Source organism: Phoenix dactylifera, chromosome 12 (genome assembly GCF_051530095.1).
Source record: "Phoenix dactylifera cultivar Ajwa chromosome 12, Ajwa_hap1_PhDact_Kaust_v1.1, whole genome shotgun sequence".
NCBI classification, from domain to species: domain Eukaryota; kingdom Viridiplantae; phylum Streptophyta; class Magnoliopsida; order Arecales; family Arecaceae; genus Phoenix; species Phoenix dactylifera.
The window spans coordinates 22,037,736-22,062,375 of NC_143201.1; the positions used below are offsets into that span (position 1 = coordinate 22,037,736).

At 36.7% G+C, this 24,640-nt stretch overlaps 2 protein-coding genes across 2 annotated transcripts; both read right to left on the reverse strand.

Moving 5' to 3' along the window:
- Positions 1-573: 573 nt before the first annotated feature.
- LOC103723590 (ribonucleoside-diphosphate reductase large subunit-like) lies at positions 574-6,709 on the reverse strand. The gene is made up of 17 exons (XM_008814547.6): positions 6,212-6,709; positions 6,049-6,110; positions 5,832-5,919; positions 4,839-5,102; positions 4,515-4,755; positions 4,356-4,432; positions 3,607-3,777; positions 3,434-3,526; positions 3,205-3,354; positions 3,026-3,112; positions 2,786-2,950; positions 2,589-2,708; positions 1,705-1,907; positions 1,469-1,618; positions 1,225-1,372; positions 1,010-1,093; positions 574-900 (listed from the first exon to the last, which is right to left on the reverse strand). Exons 1-17 carry the CDS (start codon positions 6,437-6,439, stop codon positions 796-798), a joined length of 2,436 nt encoding a protein of 811 aa, XP_008812769.4. The 5' UTR covers positions 6,440-6,709; the 3' UTR covers positions 574-795.
- A 1,940-nt stretch (positions 6,710-8,649) lies between these two features.
- LOC103723589 (plastidic glucose transporter 4-like) lies at positions 8,650-23,524 on the reverse strand. Its single transcript, XM_008814545.6, has 14 exons — positions 23,018-23,524; positions 22,228-22,521; positions 21,074-21,185; positions 20,782-20,849; positions 20,337-20,469; positions 20,146-20,245; positions 19,941-20,053; positions 18,329-18,422; positions 18,056-18,209; positions 14,179-14,325; positions 13,993-14,066; positions 10,309-10,397; positions 10,088-10,202; positions 8,650-9,314 (listed from the first exon to the last, which is right to left on the reverse strand). The coding sequence occupies exons 2-14, from the start codon at positions 22,502-22,504 to the stop codon at positions 9,132-9,134; spliced, it is 1,659 nt and encodes a 552-aa protein (XP_008812767.3). The 5' UTR covers positions 22,505-22,521; positions 23,018-23,524; the 3' UTR covers positions 8,650-9,131.
- Positions 23,525-24,640: the final 1,116 nt, after the last annotated feature.

Genomic DNA, 24,640 nt, shown 5'->3' on the forward strand with positions numbered 1-24,640 from the left:
CTCCCCAGTGGAGGCAAAAAATGATGCCGATATAGATGGGATCCGAAAATCCTCATGGCTTGCGGAAATGCTTGTGATCGATGCCCTCAACGACGTACATCCTTCAGAGATGCCTAGAATGGCACTCTACCTAGTGAACCTCTTACGCTTCACAATACCAACATCATCCAATCTGCACTCTTAACCACTATCATTTGTATAACTAATATCATGATTCCCCCTTGAATTCAAATCCAGGAAAGTGTTGAAAAACAATGTAATTTACTAGCAAAGAAATTTGAGGGACCAAGTAAAATAAAATGAGAAGAGGCATGGTAAACATTCAATATGGCTAAAAAGAAAATTAGTCGTTGAAAAATTTCTGGCCTTTCAAATACATTAAAGTCTTTATACACAATTAGCCTATAATGCAAGGCATTATATAATTTAAAAAAAAAATCTTTGTTTTCTAGCTTCTGTAACATGCCTAAATTCGCTATGCTGGGTCGAGCTTACATGACCACTGAATAAACCAAGGACTTTAAAATGGAGACTGCAATTTCTTTACGCAGGCCCAAACAAATTCTACAAGCATAGAAAACATTAAAACATTTTATTACAAAACAAATTATATAGAACAGCACATTTAGATGATTTTGGCAATAGTAGACTACATACATTGAAACAAAGCAATTGCAGAGCCATCACTGAAGTTATAGGTTCAACTTCCAGCAAGGAAAGACTGAAAAGAGGAGGCCTCAGGCTCCACTCAGTTAATCGTGTAAAACACTGATAGGAGCTCCAAAATTAAAGATCTCAGCTCCCACATGCCACACACTCCTCTCGATTATTCAAGGAGCAAACAACCTGTGCTTTTGCATCTGCGTCCTCATCCTCCACTGGCTTGGTGTTTTGTAATTCCTTCAATCATATTTTTCAGATCAGTATGCAGAAAAAAGCAAAACCATAATACTGAAGGTACATAACTGATCAAAAAATATGCACAATAACAGTAGCATCACGCATTTACCTTGAGAAGGGAAGTATCCACTGTAAACTTGATTGCATCAGCAGCAGCACGCGTACGCAAATAATACATCCCAGTTTTGAGACCCTTTTGTTAATAAAAAAAACAAAAATTTCCAAACATCACAACTTGCGTTTTCTCAAATGAATGACAGGCAAGCAGTAAAACAAGTAAAACAGAAGAACACTGGTTAAAGTAAAAAACTAATGCAAGAAAACCTTGGACCAAGCATAGAAATGCAGGGAAGTTAATTTTCCAAAGTTGGGCTGGTCCATGTGAATATTTAGGCTTTGGCTCTGATCTATATAGCATCCACGATCAATAGCCATGTCAACCAGTGTCCTTTGCTTAATCTCCCATACAGTTCTGAAACATTACCACAATGCTAACATTAGATATTATAGTTAAGAAAAATGAAATAAGAAGCTCTCAGAATTAGACAGCAGAGAGACAAATCCATACTTGTAAATTGCTTTCAGATGTTCTGGAATTTCTGGAATCTTGACAACTGAACCACCCTCATAAATAATCATGTTTTTGAGGGCCGGGGACCAGAGACCCATCTCAGTCAAGTCATGCAGCAGATGTTTGTTCACCACAACAAATTCTCCACTGAATTTGAAGAAACAATAAGCTGTGAAGACAAAAGCACTTGCTTGAATACTTAGCTACATTACTAAAAGCATATAAGAGCAGACCTCAGAACTCTGCGACAGTAGATATTCGATGTGTAGGGCTCAAAACACTCATTGTTGCCAAGAATCTGACTAGTGGAAGCAGTGGGCATAGGAGCTATAAGAAGGGAGTTTCTTACTCCATTCTCAGAAATCATTTTTCTTAGCGCAGGCCAATCCCATCTGTCAGATGGGGTTACATTCCACATGTCAGGTTGAAGAATTCCCTGCACATCGAAAGGGCAGACATTATGCTTGTTATCACAGATTTTACATTATAATAGTGTTTGAGCATGATAAAAATTAAAGAAGCAAAACCCGTCTTGTACAAGCAAACAAAATTTTACATTTAAGAAAGTATTGGCATATCATATCTTTGCACGAGTTTCTCCATGTTCAATTTAATGCATGTCAGTGTTGCCTTACGTATACCACCAGTGGTTTTACTTTTGAAAGAATGGAGCATGATCAACAGGATGTGGATCACCCATCCATTGGTCTTGATCGTTCAGTAGATGGACACCATCCATCTTCATATTTCAAATGTAAAAAATACTCAAAAGGCTCAAAGCAATGAGAAGATCCTTTCCAAAAACCATTGATTTTTCCAACTCTTTATATAGGCAAATAATCTAACAGTTTCAATTCCTCCAAACAGACAATTCAATACTTGTTTGAAGGATTAGTATCTAAAGCATTTTAAAGAATGGACCACAATAGGAATCCTTTCTTTTCTGACCCTTAGTCATTAGGTCATATAGGGATGCATTTCTTCCTTCTCGGTAACCATTGATGTGCAGGGGCTGAACTTCTAGTGAGAAGCTCTCACAAGATAAAATAAATTTCATGGGAACAAAAGCAAAACCACAAAACACAAATATTTCAGATATCCAGAAGGATACACAAACCTTACTGACAGGACTCCCTTGATATGTCTCATAGGTTCCTTCTGTTGCAGCAATCTCAGAAGAAGCTTTCAAGGCATGGTAATATATAGCCTCAAATATGTCCTTGTTTAGCTCTTGAGCCTGCAAAAACAATTACATTAGTAGATCAGTAAATCAAACACTTCAAAAGATGGTACTGGAAAGGGATTTGTAAACACCTCTGGGGAATCAAATGGCATGCCGAGTAAGATGAAAGTATCTGCCAAGCCCTGGACTCCTATGCCAATTGGTCTGTGCCGTAGATTTGACCTCTTTGCAGTTTCAACTGGGTAATAATTAACATCTATTATTTTGTTGAGGTTTGCCGTAACTATCTCAGTAACCTGTTAAATTAAGAACAGTGATGATCAATAGTGTGAAATATTCCATCCTACAAAAATCAAGCAATTGAAGCACACCTCAGCTAGCTTGTCAAAGTCAAAAGATCTGTTCTTTGATCCACTGCTGCCAACCAGCTTGGATGGATGTGACTCTATAGGAACCCCCTGAAGGACATAAAAAAGCCAATAATGTAAGCATGTCCTTTGTTATGGAAGCATATTAATTGAATTTACAAGATATGATCCACAGGGTTTACCTTCTCTCTGACAAACCGCGGTAAAGAAATTGATGCCAAATTGCACACAGCAGTTTCAGTAGGACTTGTGAACTCTATTATCTCAGTACATAAGTTTGAAGACTTGATAGTCCCCAGATTTTGTTGATTACTTTTTCTATTGCAAGTATCCTGTGGACATATAAAAAGTTCTGCACAGCCCAGCAAACTAATTGATATGACAGAAACTGATATTCTTAGTATATAATACCTTGAAAAGCATATATGGTGTTCCAGTTTCTATCTGGGCTTTCAGAATTTCAAACCATAGGTTCTGAGCTGCAACAACTTTCTTTGCCTTGCCCTAGAGTTTTAAAGAAGAAATCAGTGAAAGCCAGTTCAATTCAAAGTAATTCTAATTTAAAATTTAAAAACCAGGATCACCTCTCTTTCATGTTTCATATAAAGCTTCTTAAAATCTTCACCCCAACAGTCAGCCAATCCTGGAGCTTCATTAGGGCAAAACAGCGACCACTGTCCATCACTTTGGACCCTCTCCATAAAGAGATCCGGAACCCAGAGCGCATAAAAAAGATCTCGTGCCCTATGTTCTTCCTGTAAATACCTAGAAACTGAGTACTCATACTGCAAGGATAAATTTATCATTGGTAGGAACATATGCTTCATTGTTGGAAATAACTGCCTAAGAATATTATTAAATCATATGGATTGAGACTTGACATTACATATCTTGTGTATTTCTTGTACTGGCATATTTCTTTTATTAAATTGTCTACTATACTTATGACAGCATGCTTAAATAGACGACATGAAATGCATTTCTTGACTAATTCCCATTTGATTGTATGTTACCATTACATCTTGATTTTATAAAGTCGCATCACTACTTATAGTCATGGTTCAAGGGGGAGGTTAACAAAATTAGGTAACATCAAGTAACAATTAAATAATATCTTATGCTACCTTATGTCAGGCTAGCATTGACTGAAATTTCATGAACTGAAAATCTTGTATAATGAACAAACCATTAGCAGTTCAATAAAGTAACTAAATCAGTTTGTCATCCCCACTCGAGCCAATAAGAATACAAGGCAGAATACATCTCTAAAAAACTAAGCATAAGGATGTGATTGAACTACACCCTCCAGAGCTTGACAAGCTACAAACAATACCTTTCCGTGGTTCTTTCGAAGATTAAGGAACTCAAAAATATCTGCATGCCAAGGCTCCAAATACACAGCAAATGCACCTAAAAAAATATTTTTGCAATCAACAACTGTATGCATTGCTGATATTAAAGAAAACAAAAGAAGTTAACATGGTTAGCATACCCTTTCTCTTGCCTCCCCCTTGATCAACATAACGAGCAGTATTATTAAACACCCGCAACATCGGAACAATGCCATTAGAAGTTCCATTTGTCCCACGAATATAACTACCTGTAGCACGTATGTTATGAACTGAAACACCAATTCCTCCAGCAGACTTGCTTATGACAGCACATTCCATCAGAGTGTCATAGATTCCCTCAATACTATCATCTTTCATGCAGACAAGGAAGCAGCTGCTTAACTGGCACAACCCCATAAAGTAAACAAGCAAATAAGTTTTTTTCCAAATGATTTTGAGGGTTTGAAAGAGTTCGGAGATAGTACTTGAGGCCTTGGAGTGCCTGCATTAAATAACGTTGGAGAAGCATGAGTGAACCAGCGTTGAGACATCAAATGATATGTTCTGAGAACAGAATCAATATCATCCTTGTGGATTCCAACAGCTACTCTCATCAGCATGTGCTGTGGCCTTTCTACTACTTTTCCAGAAACTTTCAGGAGGTAAGATCTCTCAAGAGTCTTAAAGCCAAAATAGTCATAATCAAAGTCCCTGTCATAAATTATCTCACTGTCCAAGCGAGCAGCATTCTGAAATACATACAATTGGAACAAATTACACAAGGACCAATGGTTATATCATTATATCACATTTTAAATTGTAAGAATACCATGCAAACAGATGATAATTTACCAAAAATAAATAAATAAGTAAACCTAGGAGAAGTCGTGAAATGAATGTCCTATCTAACTAGGGCAACAAGAATACAAGTAGATACAATTAGAAAAACACAGCAAGCACCACATATGAAAAGAACACATTTTGCACAGCTATTTATAATCGTTACCATCAAACATTTTTCAGCTATTGAGGGTGCAAATTAAGATTTTTAAGTGTCCTTTTTTTTAATGTTATCATGGTGGATCCAATCTCAGACATGACAAATTACATCATAAATCATGGAGATATTTTTCCCGCGGGGGGGGGGGGGTGGCGGATGGGGATTGAGCTAGCATGTATAATTCAGATGTAGACTCCATCAAACCTCATGAATATGAAAGTGAAGATACAAACAAAATAAGAGTCCAAAATTACTTTGAGGGCCTAATGATGATGAACATTTAAGAATACGTTTAACAAACACTGGATTTGATTGGATTGGATGTACGGCAATCTTATGTTTCCTTTCTATGGTGATGTATAACAAGTTTCTAACATCATTACTGCTAGAAAGCAATCCAACGGCACACAGAAATGAGTTGTAAAGAACTCCAATTATCTTACATATGTTTAAACAGAGACTAGCAAGATTAGATCACCTTCATAATTATCTCATAGACATCATCGGCAATCAAAGGGGCCTTCTGCCCAGATCTTTCATTAAAATGGTTATACATATCCTTGATCCTGTGACCATAACCATCAATTCATAAGCCAACAACCAGAGATCTAAAATTATGAATGCACAATTACCAAATCTAAATCTCCCGAAGTAAGAAATATAATAAATAAATAAAGGTAAAACAGGCATCTTACGTCTCCGAGAACGACTTCTTCGTGTTCTTATGCAAATTCGAGACCGCGATCCTGGCTGCAAGCTATAATAAGAAAGAGAAGCATAAGATCACCCCCCTAAAACAAAACCATTTTTTTTCAAATGAGCGATCAAGATCGGAAGGGAAAGGGAGGGAGGAAGGACCGAGGCATAGTCAGGATGGTTTGCTGTCATGGCAGCAGCGGTCTCGGCAGTAAGCTCATCGAGCTGGCTGGTGGTGACGCCCTTGTAGACCCCGGCGCAGACCTTCTGGGCCACGAGAACCGGGTCGCAGTGCTCCTGGCTCAGCCCGTAGCTCAGCTTCTTTAGCCTGGCTGTGATCTTGTCGAAGTGGACCGACTCCTGCCGGCCGTCTCTCTTCACGACATACATCCCGGAATTGGAGGCGAGGAGAAGACCAAGGATTCCTCTGGGTGGGGAATTTCTTCGAACGCACGGAGGAAGAGACAGAGAGAGAGAGAGAGGTAAGGAAAGCAGCAAGGAGGCGATGGGAGGAGAGTGAGAGGGTTCTCGAGGTCTTTAAGGGGATCGGGGGTCTAGGGTTTGGAGCAACTGCTTGCCAACTTGGGGTTTCGAAATCTTTTGGCGCGGGCGCGGGCTTGCGCCATCACTTGGCGTGAGTGTTTTTGGAGGAGTCCCTTCAAACTTTTCCCGCGCGTTTTGAGGGTGAACTAGCCTGGTAATGGGGATGTTAACGGGCCATATCCGGGGACGTCGGCAGCGGCCCACAAAACCATTAAAACAGGCTCAGATACTGGGCCTAGTTGGCACCTTTGGTTCAGGAGCTTCTCCAATTATTGCCATTAGAATTTAGAGGTAGAGGAGTCATGTAATTTTATGTTTCTCTATTCTTGCATGGATCATCAGTAATGTAACTAAAAGAAAAAGATGTAAATTTCTTCGCAAGACTAAAATTCAATTATCACCTATGAACTGACTGTGTCCAACCGAGCACGCTGCCTCTCAAAGATTTTTTTCCCTTACTTCCTTTTTTTGTGTTTTTTTTTTTTGAGAAAATAATGGGCCTCAAGAGCATCACTTGGACTTGAATTGGTTATTTTGGTTGAGCAGCTCTTTTTTATGCACGTGTGACTGACAGTGTAGTACCCTATTTCTTAGTGAAAAAGACACAGGACATTAGCAAACTTTAAAATAAAAAAAAAAGGAAGGGGGCGCTAAGCCTAATCAAAAGATTAGCAAACTTATTGAGCGAGAGGGGCCCACGCACCCCTACCTCCCGGGCCCAAACTCCTTTAGTGATTGCCCGTCATTTACAATCTCGAATTGTCTGGATTAAATAAGTTATTTTTCCGTACTCTCTTGACGTATCCTTAACATACCTCAGGGTATATGTCAAGTCGCCTCAAGTACAAAGGGAAAGCCGCTAAATAATCTTTGTACGGGCGGAGGAATGGATAATTCCTTATTTTTTCCAACAGTTGCGCCTCTTCTCGTCCCATCATATGATTCATTTTCACTTTTCCAGCCAACGTTAGTTACCAAATTAATATATGTTTCCATCTAAGCAAGACAAACGACAGATCATTTCTCAGCAATACATTTGTTGTTATATGTTTAATTTGAATCCACGAAACCAACTTGATATGGATGTAATTTAGGGTATCAACAATCTGCTCGACCATCTTAAACCAAACTAGAGTATAGAATTCAGATGTGAAAAATAAATATTGAGGTCAGTTTGCGCACCAAAATTTGATCAAAAGTTAAAATTTAAGATACAAAAAATTCTAAATCCAACCTAGTTGTGCGTATGTGTATATACATGTGTGTAACTATTTTGTTTCACTGGATTTTTATCTAAGTTAGATATGATTATGGCTAATGACTGTTATTAAAAAATTTATCTTTCAAAATAAATAAGCTTGGAATTTAGTATTTACATTAAGCTTGATTATGGTATATTTTTTTCTTCGTGCCTTTTGATTGCATATGATAAAGTAACAACTCAACCACCTCTTAGAAACAATGTATTAATTTTTTCTTTATGTATGTATTTGTGTGTGTGCATCATATGTATCCATTTTGTTTCATTGAATTTCTATCCAAATCAAATATATGATTATGTTTAACAATTATTACTAGAAAATTTGGCTTTCAAAGTATATAAGCTATGATTTAAATATTTACATCGAGCTTGATTATGGTGGATCTTTTTTCTCTTCACATCTTTTGATTACATATGATAAAGTGACAACTCAGCCACCTTTTAGATGCAATGCATCATTTTTTTCTTTTTAACATGTTTCACAATTTATAAGATATCATTTTGGATCTACTGAATATTCTAAAAATAACCTAAAAGTGTAATAAAATAACTTAGTAAATACCTTATTTCTATTCAAAATCCAATCTAATACCCAATCTTTTTCTAGGTTCAATATCCGGTCCTGTCAGCCAAACCCGGCCCAAATGAAACCTATAAGAAAGGTCAAAAATTGGATCCATCCACCTCATCACCTAAATAGGTATGTAACCAGGAGTATCAAATAGACTGCTTTTGACTCGATTTTTACAAATCAAATTTGGCTCCGATTCTTATTGTTATACAAAGATTACAAAGATTTTCACAAATCAAATTTGGCTCCGATTCTCATTTCATTGCAACTAACACGACATCATACCATGGCAAGAGATGGAGATTGCCACCCATGACTTGGAATAGTCTGTCCATTGACGCTGACATCTTTATAGAGTTCGAGAAAGTTTCAGGAGATTAAACAGCTTTGGATCTTACAAAATGATGCTACAAGAGCAACCAATCTTGATTTTTCGCCAACAGAGCGACGGAGTTAAAATCTAAGAACAAATAGTCTTCGCAGTCTTCAAACTTCCTCCAAGATGTCATCACGACAAGCTTGATATTCGTCAAGATCGATTTTATTCGACTCATAACACCATAGTGGAAACGCCCAAGAAGCCTGTTGCAAGCCTAAAACTACTATGGTTCTTTTCATTATTCCACGGGAGAAAGGGAAGGTATATCACATTCCATTTGTTGGCTCTCCTTTTGACCTGCAAAATGCTCCAGTTACTTTTTAATATATCAAATTGCAGGGTTAAGAGCACGCTCAATTTCTTCCAGTGATCGGCCTTTGGTCTCCACCACATTGCCAGCTATATACAGAACTGCGAGAGAGCAGACTGCTGCGAATCCCAAGTAGACTCTGCTGATTCCAAATTTGTTCACAACGCTCAAGAAGTAAAGGCCAATAACAAAATTGGAAATCTGCAAAAATGGAAGAATCCAAGCTTAGTTATTAGTTATTTGCAAGTGAATAAATCAGGAAAAAAAAGTTATCAAATGCTGCAATTTTGCAATGTTGATGATGGTCCAAAAACAAATAACTAAGAAGACATCTGAAGGGCACTAAGAAAGACATCTGAAGGGCCTGGGGTAACCTTATCAGAAACAAGGGAGAATCTATTGGAGGTTTTTCGAAGTTAGCTGTCCCAAAATTGGGACACGAATATCAATTTTAGTCAGAATGTAGAAGCTCGTGGGGCCTCCACAAAAACTTGTCACCTAAAATAATTTTTGCCTCTCCAATCAATTCAGTGGAAAATACAGAATTAAATAAAGACACCCTGAATATATGCTCATGCAGAAGAAAGCTCCGGCTAAATTTCCAATGGACAAACCACCCGGATGATTTATACAGAGGTGGTATTTGAAGGCTTCGAGTAGAAGTCACGAAATTCCATAGAATGCCAAAAAATGAATCAATAAATAGTAATGTTAAATGATTTCAGCATAGAAGATGTAGGTCATTTACTGCACTTGAGACTACCGACTTTTTCCATGTGTAATAAAAAAACAAGATGTAATGTTATTTACAGATAGCGTGACAAGACAATAAGCAATGAAAATAGCGCGGAGGGGAAGTGGGGGTGCCTTAGAAAAGGCAAGAGCAAGAAAGGAGGAATTGGTCAGTGTAGAATTTGTTTTTACACATCTCCATGCCTAAAAAAATCATCTTTATAGATTTAGGCCTCACTTACCCAGTGCATTCCCAGAGATAATGCAACTGCCTTGGCTCTGATTCTGGAAGCAAATATCTCCGGAAGCAGAAGGGCTGGTACAGGGCCAGCACCAAGTGAGAAGGACAACACATACCTATCATCAAAATCGAGTAACATATCCAAGTTACAAGTGAACCAAGAAAAGTGAGAGAACAAACATCATAAATAAAATAAGCAGTAAGGGAATTATACAAACTTACAGGACCGTGCCCAATACTGCAAGGATTCCTGAATAAGGTGCCAGAACCTTCCAAGTGAAAGATAGCGAGAGGAGCAACATCGAAGTAGCCTTCAGAAAACACAAAATCATTCCCACATTATAAGAATGAAATTCAAAAATTATCCAGAAAATATGACATAAAACCAAAGACATGAATACAGGGGGGGAAATGATAAGCCAATGCTTTCTAACATTGTTGTCAAGGCCGGCCCGAGCCTTAGGCGACCGAGGTGGTCGCCTAAGGCCTCGACCCAAAGAAAGGCCTCCGGGAGGCAAAAAGAAGATAACCACAGAAGGAAGGAAGAAGGCAAAAAGGCACCGACTTGTGATGAAATAAAGAAAGGAGAGGAGAGAAAGAGATTGAGAGAGAGAGAGAGAGGGGGCATGGAGGGAGGTTCCTTGCCCTGTTTTCTGTGTCCGACCATGACCAAAAGGAAGCAAAGGCCCCATATAAAACTGAAACAGGAGTTGGCTACGAGTCTTTCCCCTTGATGGAAGGGGGGTGGAGAGTCCTGCAGAGGGGCAATTTGGGAAGTTGGGGACAGTAGTTTTGTTTTGGGTGGAGAGAAAGAGAGAGGAGAGATTTGGTTGGCTTGATACACATGTCTGAAGCCACTCTTTATCTTTCATCCCTTCTCTTTTTTGGTTTTGGTCTTAGTTTTCCTTCCTTCACATTACTCCTGATCCAGCTGGGCCATCAGGAAGAAAGATAGGGGGAGATGGACTTCTTGGAGGGTGGAGATTCTTTTAATTTTCTCCTCTCTGTTTCTTCTCCCCTCTTGGGTGGTAGAGAGAGAAAAGGAGGGAGGGGGTTGAATGGCTGCTGTGATGTGATGTTGCAGTTGCTGCTTGGGTACTCACTTGAAGGGGGAGATGGTAATTAGATGGAGTGAATTTCCCATGATGCCCCTACTTTCTCTTATAGAGAGGTCCCTTTCTGGACAAATTCTTTCCTTTGCCTTGACCATGAAATGCCATGGGATAACCTTTTCCTGTTCTGCTCTTGCTTGACATGGTAAACAGTATCAGTTTCATGGCCCTTCTTTTAGAGTAATTACTTTTTCGTGCTCCATTCAAGAATTATATTAAACTGAAGAGGTTTCTTGTCTATCTTTGTTAGATTCATGCATCTTTGTTGAAATAGTGTACTTAACAAGTATATATTTTCATATCATTTTTTTAAATATTTTATACTTATTAAAAAAATTTATTAAAAAAAAGGCCTCATTTACTGAATTCGTCTTAGGCCTCCAAATGTATTAGGCCGCCCCTAATTGTTGTGCTAAGATATTGGGTGATTACATTTGCCAATACCTTCCTGTAGCAGAAATGACAAACCAAAATGCTGCTTATGATAATTGATATAAATAGAATTTAATGTATAGCAAGAAATGATCATATGCATGTTGAGATTCTGGTCGATGTGATTTCGCAATTTACAACTTAAATCAGAATAACAGAAAATCAATAAACATAGAAACAGGCCTTACCCATAATATTTGGAAGAAGATAACATAAAACATGAACATTTGAAAATAATGAAAGGTTCTGCCAAAGATTAGGTTTCATATATCTTCATCGGTAACAACGAATTATTATTTGAAATTGCTGGCAGATAAATAGAAAGAAAAACATGATGACAGCAATTCACAAGACCCAAGCTAACACAAACAACAGATTAACAAAATGTGACTCCAAAGATAGTTAACACCTCATTAAATTGGAGATAACTTTTCCATTCATTAGCATAATTGATCCTATCAGACATTAATATGTAGTTCTCACTAAATGACAGGAAAATGACTAGCTTTAGTGGAAGCTGTTATAAATATATCGTGTAGAAGTCATATAATGTACATGTATTACAGCATACTACGCACTCATAAAGTATTCATTTCATTCTTTATTTGTTAATTTTACTTCATTTGTGTCGTGACACTCAACTTAGTGAATCTCCATAGCCTGCATGTATTTGAGCAAATCCCTTGATGGACATTTGTTTCGAACACATTTTCCCCCAGTTTCATGCTATCATAGCTCCAAAAATATGAAGTCGTAGTGCTTTTGAACACTTGGGACATGCCGCAACATAACACTGTACCCAAGAATGGAGTGTCCTGCCAAAGGAGACTAAAATTTATTCTCGATTACTTATGCACATTTATTCTTGATTATTTGTGCACATTTACTCCAGATTATTTCATGTATTTAGCAGAATGTGTCTAAATCTTGAACAATTCGAATACAATGCCACACATATCTCCCATTGTTGATTGCATTAGCGCATGAACTTAAGGTTTCAAAAGTGCCATTGGCTAGTAATTTTAGTCTAAGAATCCAGCATATGTTGATAGGTTTCTAGCTTTTAATTTTAGATATTTGTGTAGTACAAAATTGTCCTCATGTCAGATTTTTTGTATGTTGATATCTCACACTTTAGGACACCCAGCACTCATGCAGATTGTTATCTTACACTTAGAACACCTGGCGCTCGTGGGTTGTTTTGTTAACATGCATTCTAGGTTCCGTTCATTCTTGCTCATAAAATTCGAAGGTCCACATTCACAACTGCAGAATGAAGTCGCATTTTGATAATTTGACCGTTCGGTTGGATCTTGGCATCTTGATAATTATTGCCCTGCTTCGTCACTAAAACTTGGCTATCAGAGTTTCAACAACATTCGAGGAATTCGTAAAACTTTTGAAGCTCTCACCGCAAAAAGAAAAGACAGGAAAGTTCTTAGATTTGTCCTTGGATTGTCAGAATGTCACAACATTGGATAACTGGCAGCCTTTAGCGGTGTTTTGTCTGCCTGTCAGCCTATATTACCAGAAGAGGGCCCCACTTTATCACAGATGGTTCTGTTTCAAGCAAAGGACCTCCATTTTGTCAACAAATCAAGTGAACCTGCCAGACCTGACATATCTAACTCAGTTCAAGTCAAGATCATTGTCTCTACCATGCATAAAATGTCAAGCCCCTTAAGCCCTTTCTGACATCTTTCCTTTTCTTGGGATTCTTGTCTAATTTTGACAAATATACTTTATTACTTGTTATCACTGTTAATGAGAAAGATAAACCCTTAAAAATTCCAATAAACGACATCCTTTAGATGAAAGCACTAGTCCAGCCTATTTAGTTCTCTTTATTCCGACAAAGCATTTTTTTGGCTGTTTATTGGAACTGCGTTTGTTGAATGTTTTATACTTCTTAACATTTACATCCTTGCAAACGATGGGGCTTCAAGAAATGATGGTAAAGGGTTGGAATGACTGTCATGTCCTTTAATGCCACGGAATTAAGATAAGCTCATGTTTGTGTAAAATCAATAATGTGCAACCATAATGAACATGTGTTTGATGTCAAGAAACCAAAATGAACATGTATTTGATGTCAAGAAACCAGGAAAACAGCAAGGCATAGCTGTAGATTTTTCTTAATCATTTTCTATGTCTAGAATATGACCGAAAACTGGTGGTTGGGAGGGTTTCGCAAAACTGAGCTAACAGAAAGTTTCTAGTTACATAAGTTAAGCTGAACCTCAGAAAGTACCTAAATGCATTCAAGGTACCACATATAGTTAAAATTCTCCAGAAATACTAAAGGAAAAAAAAATCCAAAATGATAAAGATGGACATATTGTAAATTAGAAAAAGGAGTTACCATTCCAGTAAAGCTTGTGATTAGAAGACTTTTCCTTCCTTGCCTGTCCATCAGAGAAGATGCAATTGCAGTGCCTATAATTACATTACAAATCCAGTGAAAAATAAAACCATATACAGAATATGTAGTGACAGAAAGCAGAAAAGTCAAATCTCATGAGTTGATTTAGATATAGAAGAAACTGACCAAAGACATTTGATGCCCCGACAAGAGCACTTGCTGCAACATCAGAAGCAATTCCCGCACTCCGAAACACAGATGTAGAATAATATACAACAGCATTTATACCGGCCAACTGTTGAAACAAAAACAATGCTGCTCCTACACTCACAACTGCAGTTGACAACATTTTTTAGAAACATGTGTTTTACATGGGTTATTTCAGCTTAATACAAGTGAGTGCTTGAACTGTGCAGAAATACTGTCCATATGCTTCAAGAATTACAATTTTGGGACAAAGGTAGCACGGATGACATAAACATGCAGCATTAGAATGTTGTATGATCGGCATGCACATCTTACCAAGACTAGAAGAGAGACAAATGTTTTACTATTATGCAAAGAGGTGGATGCACATGTGTTGATAATAGTAAAGTTAATTATGTGTGATAACATTCGGCAGTTAAATTCAGCACATCATAAAACTTCAAAGAAAGATTAGTGAGCACATAGGCCATGGAGAACCAGCTGACTTAGTTTTAATTTGAACAATGTGTAATAGTAGAGGAGAGAAAGAAGTCAAAATGATGGTAATGGGATATTATGATATGGTAACATGATCAGAGGTGTCACATGATGTGCCAAATTTGACAAATGCACAATCAAGAAATTTGGCATTTATTGTTTATCCAAGATTAGCTATATTTTTTGTTATATATGTGACAAATATTTCCAGGGGAACTGCAAAGGATCCCAAAATATTCATATCGGTCACCCATTGAAAGGTTCAGTAGTCCTTTTTTTGAGTCAAAGCAAGTTCAATAAGTCATATAACCATTATAAGTGGCAGGAACCCTTAGAGAATTAAGAATATTATTTTAAAATTGTTTCAGTGCTTTTAAACAGGCAATTTACAGTGATGAATTGACACAAAATTACAAGTTATTTTCAATTAAATATCTTCTTGCATGAGATTCAAAGATCCAACAGCTTGTTGCTCATACACTTCCTCTTCTGTCTCTTATTAGCTGAGGAAAAGAATGGCAAGCCTAACCACTTTCATTAATTCTCTCATTCTTACTATCATGTACACATTATTGCTGAAGCTTAGAAATAATCATGTTTCATAAGCATGCAACTCTTAATTGTTTGCATCTAGTTGGTATGAACAAACTGGCATAACTCATATCTTAAACATGAAGGATAATAGATAAACATTAAGTCAAAATATCAAAAAAACTTAATTTTGTAACAAATTGTCAATGTGCCATCTAATGTTGTATTAAAGAAAAATAATGGCATTATGAAATGATATTTATAAAATATTACCATGTAATTCAAAAATAATAGGATAGATGTACCATTAATCGCAATTAATGTAACAAACTAGTATCGATTCTTAAAATAGTGATGATGTCAAACAATGGTCACTATGACAATTATATAAGACAGACAGTGGTAATATCACATACATAAAGGTCAATGTTCAAAGATTATTACAAAATCTTATAACAAGTCATGGTGATGCAAATCCTTTTTAACAGCAGTTAAAATGTACTAATGGTCATTATTCAAAACTATCATCATAACAATGCTCTAAATTCTTATCGAGTCTGAGAGATCCAAGAAAGAAGAAGCAAAGGAGATTCTCGCCAACCCTGGCAGTGCAATAAAATGCATCAAGAAAATAATCATGATTGGTCCATAGATCATTATCATGCTGCGGTGGTTCACAAAATGATAAACATTTTCCCTCGATCAACTCCTTCGAGACCCCATGAGATCCATGTTTAAATGATAATGTTCTCTTCTTCTTCTTCTTCCCACCACTCTTCGACAAATCTTTCATTGAGAGAAAGGGAGGTAAACCCATATTGTAGAATTCCGTAGGTCCAATGCTTGGAAAACCCCCCTCCCAAAATTCGATTTCAGAGCCTCCTCCACTTGGAACCCTCCTCCATAAATCATAAATCACAAGCTGGTATTTGTGCTTATGTAATGGTAGTCAATAGTTCTCTAATCCTTGAGCACATCAATTCAACCCTTTTGAACCTCCTGCTTCTCTATCCTTACCAAGAACTCTCTCAACAAAGTCCTTTGCAAGGAAACAAAGTACAATTGCATACAATAAACCTTGACCGTATATCTTAGTATCTAGGCCACGTTGATGCTTATCTCCTTATGGACATGAACTCCTGCAGCAGAAACTTGCTTGTAACTCAAAATTCTCTTCCCCCCGGCCTCTGAAAAAAAAAGGAAATGAGCTTGCATAAAACACTCACAATTCCAATGAACATCAGAACTTCTTTAGAGCTTTGTTAGATAGCAGTGAGTTACTTCCAAATCCTGGATAGTACTGCTAGTTCATTGGCAACCGGATGTGCTCATTGACCTTCAACCAAATATAGCATGACCTCCAAATGTATTGAGAAGTTCAATAATGCCTCACACACTGTTCTTCATACTTTGGTATTTTACATCCTTCTTATCTTCTTGACATCACAGTCAAATGTTCGGCATTTTCCTAGTATCAAAGACTCGAGTTTGAAAAAAAAAAAAAAAATAGCAAAGTTACCAAAAGTTTAGAAAGAATTTACATAACTAAAATTAGGAAATAAATAATCAAAATATAAAGTGAACTTTATAAAAACATTTGTATATTTATTAATGTAAATACATGCATTGGAGCTCTCATACTAAACAGGCAAGAATAATAAACAAAAGCAAAGACAACACCACCTGCAACAATACATAGCATCACTAGTTTAAAGCATATTAGAATGGAGTAAAGCAGTCATGATTAACTTGTGAATAAATCATGAAATTTGTGTATAATTCATGAATATTGAAAAAGACAGTATTGATTCATTTACGAAGAATAATTCGGAGATTCATTTGGCAAAAGGAAAAATCAAGAACAATTTAAGATTTTTTTAGTAAGTCAGAGAAAATTGTTACTATACAAGAACAATTTGAAATTTTATAGAAGCCCTTTAATCCTTGAGCTATGTTACCTATAGCACTGTCATCTTCCAATTCAGTGCAGTAAATGCAGCAGGTAAATGAAGACAATTAAACCAAAAACATTATGAATAATGTAAGGGAACTGAGATAGTTTTACAGCATACACTAGAGGCCTATGTGGACTGTGATAGGATCACAAAATACCAGCTAAGAGGTGGGAACTTGAGTGATTACCTAAGAAAGTACAGCTTCTGTTGCACGTACATGAAAACCAACACTTACAGTCAAGTACATAACATTCAATTGAATGGCCATCAAACTTGAAATGAGTGGTTGATTGCATCAACCTTTATGAGCTTTTCCAATATGAGTTTTTCCAAGACATAAAATTTTATGCCTCAAGATTTTATAAGATCTCAACAGGATATAAATGATTAAATTATGCGATATTTTTATCAAAAAATAAACATGTATCCTGATTATCCAGTTTCATATAAAAAAAAGGTAGGTACAATAAACATAACGACAAGCGTAGCAGTGACAGAGAATGTTCTTGCTATATGTAAATATAACTACTTTATAGGATCAAAACATATGTACCATTCAACTATATACATATATACATGTGCTCATCTTTGCTAGCATGTGTGAAAATGAAAATTTCATGCATGATTATTTGCGGCAGGTGGTTTATATGGAAATAGGTATAACATTAATTATATAAACATAAAAAATAAGATTTCCAACTATAAATCCCACTGCTTTATTAATTTAATTATGGAACATATACCTTATTCAAGAGATTCAAAACATGAAAAGAATGTTAGCTTCATTAGTTAAAACAGCCTAATTTATATACAGGACAAAATGATAAAAGTACTTGATGGTGTGAAGAACATAATACCAGTCCTATAGCATTACAAATAGCCACTTAAAATACCTTTCCTGTAGCGCTTATTGAAGAGATCAAACCAATTGGCATCAGGTTCTGTGGAACCTTGGCCACCAGCTTTTAGATCATGCATAACCTCAGCAACCTTTTCCTTTCCATAGAGTTTCTTTACAGCTATCTCTGCTTGAGAAAGTTTTGCTTGCTATAATGTAAAGATCAAAATCAGATGGGCACTATGAAAAAGAAAGATGCAAAACAAGACGTTTACGTAGATAAACCTGAACTTGCATGACATAACGAAGTAGTTCGGTGAACAAACACCTGAAATAGCCAACGAGGACTTTCTGGAGAAATAGCCATCCCCAAAGCCAATAGGACAGAGGGAACAATTGCAATACCAAACATTGTCCTCCACCTAGATAAAGGATACAAATATTATAAGAATTCTTCAAGATATAATATATATATATATATATATATATATATATATATATATATATATATAATCTGATCCATGTTTACTAGTAATATTTCTAAAACTTTCTATAAAATAGTAACAGTTATGTGGGAGGTTTGAACAGAATAACAACCACATCTGCATAAAAACGCTAAGCCCCCACTTGTAGCATGATTTTCGCTTATCCAAATCCACTCTTGAAATATGAGTAGAAATATTCTTTTGAACAGAGAAGCAAGATGTCCACAAGAAGTAAACTTATCTAAGAGTGGTTGAAGCTTAAGGAAGGTGTAGATATTAAGAAAAGCATCACAACTGAAGACGCAGTGGCACAAAGAAGCCTGGTTTAGATCTTTAATTTGAGTTGGTGTTTCATGCTAGACTTCTCTTATGGTAGTTCTCGTTAGGGGTATGAACTATGAACTGCATGATGATCATATGAAACCAAAAAAATCTTTCCAGGATCTAAAACCAAATGACGGACTAAAACACAGCAAGGTGTTCCCGCATCATGTAAAATTTATGATTACGGTAGGTTACAACTGGATGTGCAATAATGTCTGCAGCTAAGGCATCTTAACAGACAGAGCGCACAATTCGAAACTGCCAATCAGACGGACTTGATATATTAGTATCAGAGCCTCCATCAACCACAGATCTCAGAAAGCACTCTAATGCCCTATTCTAAAAATGATGTCATTGCTCAAGGACAAACTTTTGGGAAAAAGACTTGACACAATTAACAAGCTGATCTTTTGTACCACCATAAACATAAACGATGAGACAGCATCGTAGTGGCATAAGGTGGAAAGTAAATTGAGCGATGGTATTCTTGCACTCTCATGCTAGGATCAAAAGGCTACTACTTGGTGAATCTTAGATTATTTGAAGAAAACTAGAGTGCTGCCACTGTATAATGATCCTTAAGCATCTGGTTGCAAGAAATTGGGGGAAAAGATGATTAATTAGATGAAGGATGAGAAAACAAGAGGATAGAGGAGAGTTCTCTCTTATTTGGTTGTACTAAGAAAAATTGCATATAGAGAGTAACATAAGACATGGACGATGTAGCCTGATGCATTTTGCCTTTTTTTATTTCCACTTGGAGTAATTGACCTAACAGGAAGGAAAATTTGTAAGCCTCTTTCAAAAAAATTTGGCTCTTTAATTTCTCTCTCTTTTTTTCATGGTTAGAGATTCTCTTCATTCCAAAACATTTGCAAAACGAAGAACCTCACCAAATAACTTCCTTCTTAAGTGATATCTTTAGAATTAACTTGGCATGCACATATACAACATCAAAGAAGTTACACAGGAGCCAGTATCATTATTTGCTAAACACAGATATAACTGAAATTTTCATAGGAAACTTGATTAACAAGACACGTGATATATTACATGTTAATGAAATCCCAGATAAAATTTGGAGCCCTGCTGTTTTAGATATTACAGTAGAACCAGGAAAGGAAAACACACCATAAAGGATTTCCTGCCAAAGGCAATCCAGCCACCAAAGCTGCAAGAATTCCAATGCAAATGAAGAGTTGATTAACAGATCCAAGTGCTCCACGAATTTCGGTTGGTGATATCTGAAAATTGGTGGATATGTTAGCTATAGAGAACATTCAACTGTTAAAGATACAGTATTATGGTGACCAGGTAAACTTCCAAAACCAGGAACCTCAGATATGTAAAGTGGCACGATAGCAGAAGAGATTCCAATTCCAATTCCAGCAAGTATCCGGCCAATTATCATTGTCCGTACACTCTGGGATGTCGCACTGCAATCATTTTGTCCATGAACTCAGACACAATTATCTTCAAAGCTAAAATGAAGTTTTGCAGCCTAATATGAACTATAGCGGGCCACACCTAAGAAATGCACCAACTACAAGTGGAATTGCATCTAGCTGGAATGTTCGTGTTCGACCAAATTTGTCGGCCAATGCTCCTCCAGCGAAAGAGCCAAAAGTAGCTCCTGCAAGTAATGAGCTAACAACCCAACCTGGATAAAAAGAGAGCACAATAGGTAAAACACATCTTGTGTGAATGCAACCAAAGGTTAAAATCCTTGCCTTATAGAGTTCTATTAAGGCATAAACAAGCAATTCTGAAGTTAATAAACCAAAATGATATCTTAAAATGCACAATCAACTCCAGTCTGTCAGATGATTTTCAATACATTCAGAAAGAGAAGACAGGCTTTTTTTCTAATATATTAGAGAAATGGTTCCCATGCTCACAAGAACCATAACTAAGGATTTCAAGAGATTTTCTTGAAATTAAAATATTTAGTAAGATCCACTGATCTATATACCTTTTAGTACAGCATTTTCAGTAATTCCAAGATCCCTTGAGAGGTATTCAAGCGCTCCATTCACCACACTGCAATATATAATACCATTCAGCAAAAAAGACACTGCCGCCCCAGTTCAAATTTTTACAAAGATTTGAAGGGCCACAAACACCTCTTATACGAAACCACAATGACTACAATTGCAGCTTTAAATTTAAAATGATAATGAACATGACAGTAGAATGCTTCATGAACATCCAAATTATCTAAGAGAAGTAAACATAGATATAAAATATTATTCTTGATCACATACCCAAGATGATATCCAAACAAAATGGCCCCCAAGCAAGCAACACCAACATACGGCAAAACGGTCCCAGAAGATTTTGCTTGAAGTTTTTCAGAAGGAACATCCTCCGGATCACCTAAAATGAAGTAAAAGAAAAAGATCTTATGTCACTAAAAAATAGAGCATGTCGAACAGGAGTAACAGTATGATGGGTAAAAACAAATATCTAATATTGTAACAAGACTGGCTAAATATTAGAAGTTTTCATAGCGTGGGGGCTTCCACAGTATGCAAATGACTGAATAATTCCTCCAGAATAATATAAACAACTTAAAGTGTCCAAAAAGATGCACATTTGAAGTTACAACACCACCATTAAATACTAGTGAGACCTAAAGAAAGTTTTCAAGGCCACAAAAGGACCAACTTGTGGTGGGGATGGTGATCATATGACGTTACAGGTACAAGTAGACTTCTCACCCTTGTCCTAATAATTCTCCTTTGTCTATTTTAGTTTTATGAATCCATTATGGTTAGTAAATTGATGAAGTCATGTGAGGTTGTCTGAAAAGGTTCATTCTTACAAACCATATGTTCTGGAGCTGATAGTAAAGAAATGATAGGTCAAGGATGAATTTATGTGCCCTGCGAGGTCCAGTGTTGCAAGAAGCATTGTTTGACATTTTTTACATAATTTTCAAAAGCAAGAACCATCCGTCCCTTGACATAATCCACACCAGGATCTTCAAAACAAACATCTTTAAATAGCCTAAAAGGGTGATCATGCATCATGTTACAAAAAGAGAATTTCAAGTGGAAGCAATCATTATATTCCCTTTTACATCCCAAAGGGTTTTCTCATAATAAACATAGCAAGTTAAATTACATACAACCAGAAGAAAAATCTCAATCAAGTGAATAAGTAAGAACGCAGAGAGAGTAGCAAACTACGACAATCGTCAACATAACCCATCAAAGTGCGGAAGACATGGTCATAAATGCATGGCATGAGAATTGAGAGCTGACAGCAAAATAGAAGGAAGATATTCTTTGACGAGAACATCAAACCGCTCGCAAAGTTGCATAGCAAGATCGAAGAAACCCAGTCCAAAAGAATAGTGAAAACATCCAGCATGCAAGAATTAACGAAAGACCAAAATTATGGGAAGCAAACGAACCAGAAGCTTGGACCCTGACCCAGCGAGCTTTCTCTCTGGATCTAAAGATTCCTTCCACTCCTGCCCTCACCCGCGCCATCTCCACTCTCAAATTAAGCGAAGAGCCAAAAGGCGATCTCCCACAGAAGAACCCACTCTCCGGCATCCGCATACTATTCGGTCCCAAAGTTTTCCTTCGGAACGCACCGAGACCAGCGGAGACTCTCCTTTGATGACTCTGGAGCTCGGAGGCAGCAACAACGCTTCCTTTGGCAACGAACGCAGCGGCTTGCATCATCTTTTTCCTTCAATATCCTGAACTCCATATATAATTAATGAAATCTACAAGGAGAAATTAAATCTTGACTTCTTGGCCACAGAGCCCATTCAGATCTCTAGAAAAAAAAATCAAAGAAAGCCTTTTGACTTTGAGAAGATGACCGTTTGGCGACTAACCACACTGAAAAGTCAATGACAAGAACCCAAGAAATTTAAACAACATCATGAGACCAGGAAACCAAAAAAAAAAAGAGGAAAACCGTGCGATCTTTTTGACATGGAACAAAGAAAATAAATAAGGAACACAAGTACGAACGAAAGAAAGAAAGAAAAAGGAAAGCCGTGCGATCTTTGACATGGAAGAAAGAAATAAAGAAAGAAAGAAAAAACGAAAGAAAAAAAGAAAAGAACCGCAAAAATATCAATGAAACGAGTCGGATTTTGAGAATTTATTGATCAATCCTCCTGCGGTACAAAGAATACGAGCAAAGAAAAAAGAAGAACGATTTTTTTTTTTGGGGGCTCCGCTCACCTTCTTGGTTCTTGTTTCCAGGAGTTTTCTTTCTATATATTCTTCTCGTATGAGCAAGAGATTTTTTTTTTTATGTAAAATGGAGGAAGTAAGGCACTGCCCCCAGATCTACTCCAGGAAAACTTTTTATGAGCAGGAGAGTGTAAGCTTTGTCGATTCCGCCGTGAGAAAGAGACACTTATAACATCAAAAGCTTTGGGAGCAGGGCGTTACTTTTGATCCGCCGGTTATGATCGCCAAAGAAATTGGGGATCCAGCGGAAAACCCCAAGTGCAGCCTTTTTGTCCGTCCTCTTGTGGTAAGAGAGGAGAATAGATGGACTCGCCACGGGGAGACCTCACGGCAATACTGTGCTGGGCTCGACTGCAAAAAAGTTAGTAGGCGGCGTACCGTGGGACGGTGGGATGATAACGGACGCGCGAAGAGGCCGGGGAATTCTTTGGGTTCCCACAGCGGATGGGTTATATTGATAAAGATCTATGGAACATATTCGGATCTGACGTGGATGCGTTTCTTCTTGGTACTCCCCTGGCCTGTTGGAGGGGAAGCTCGGTGTCGCGTTCCCGTGGAAATGATCTATTGACGGGTGCTGTGGCCTGGTTGGCGAGACAACTTGCCCACATCCTGTTGTCTGTCCAAGATGGATGAGTTTGGGTCAGACCCTTCTGCAATCCGATTGGCTTTTGGTTGTGCAGTGCAAGCCCAACTATGAACAGATTGGTTTGAGTTTTGGGTCCATATGCCATGGGTTATTGAGGGCTGGATAAGTAACTATAATCCAATCCTCTACCTCTAAATAGTGATAATAGTATGACAAGTCATGAGCTAGTCACAGTTTTGAATTTAAACCATTAGAAAAATATGTAGTCTATGATTGAGAGGAGAATAACAATATAGAGAAGTGAAGCACGAGTGGCGTTTAGGATTTATCTTTCTTCTCATTTTTAATTTGATTTCCTCTTTTTTTTTCTCCCATTATAGTATGCAACTAATATATAACTCGCGCGCAACGCTCGGGATGCAGTTTTTTCTTCTTTTCTAATTGTTCTAAAAATTCAACATGGAATAGATATAATACATTAGATAATAAAAATAATATATATATATAAGCCTAAATTATTTTCAAAAAATAAATTTTTATATATAATATTATTATATACTATTTTTATACAAGATTATATATATATATATATATATATATTAATATAGTATAGAAATAAACTATTATAAAATAACAAGATAATGATCCAACCTGTATACAATAGAATAGAAAAGTATTGCATTTATGGATATTTAAATATAATATGGTGGGGTCGGTTGTCCTTACACTTTTAAGTAAAATTATTATCATAAAATTGCATAAAAAATTAGTGCAATCATTGACATGTGCGAGATGTTAGAATGTATAATACTAAGAAAAAGTATTTTGTATTAATATTAGTATATATTAAGCAAATATGATTATTAATAATATCATTAATTTCTATATTAATTTATCAGTATTAATAAAAAATTTTATTTAATAAGCGTATATTAAGTATATATCAGTATATATGAAGAAAACATGATTATTAATAGTATCATTAATTTCTAAACTAATGTAGCAGTACTAATGAATTTTTT

What these genes read in the sequence shown, in the direction of transcription:
- LOC103723589 (XM_008814545.6), bottom strand. Translation starts at nt 22,504, where the DNA reads ATGATGCAAGCCGCTGCGTTCGTTGCCAAAGGAAGCGTTGTTGCTGCC. An exon ending in TTGGCAGGAAATCCTTTATG is followed by an intron (nt 18,423 to 19,940) that starts GTGTGTTTTCCT and finishes TCCTTTATCTAG; the next exon opens with GTGGAGGACAATGTTTGGTA. An exon ending in TCACAAGCTTTACTGGAATG is followed by an intron (nt 10,398 to 13,992) that starts GTAACTCCTTTT and finishes TGTTTTCTGAAG; the next exon opens with GCTACTTCGATGTTGCTCCT.
- LOC103723590 (XM_008814547.6), bottom strand. Translation starts at nt 6,439, where the DNA reads ATGTATGTCGTGAAGAGAGACGGCCGGCAGGAGTCGGTCCACTTCGAC. An exon ending in CGCGGTTTGTCAGAGAGAAG is followed by an intron (nt 3,113 to 3,204) that starts GTAAACCCTGTG and finishes TATGTCCTTCAG; the next exon opens with GGGGTTCCTATAGAGTCACA. An exon ending in TGGATACTTCCCTTCTCAAG is followed by an intron (nt 901 to 1,009) that starts GTAAATGCGTGA and finishes ATATGATTGAAG; the next exon opens with GAATTACAAAACACCAAGCC.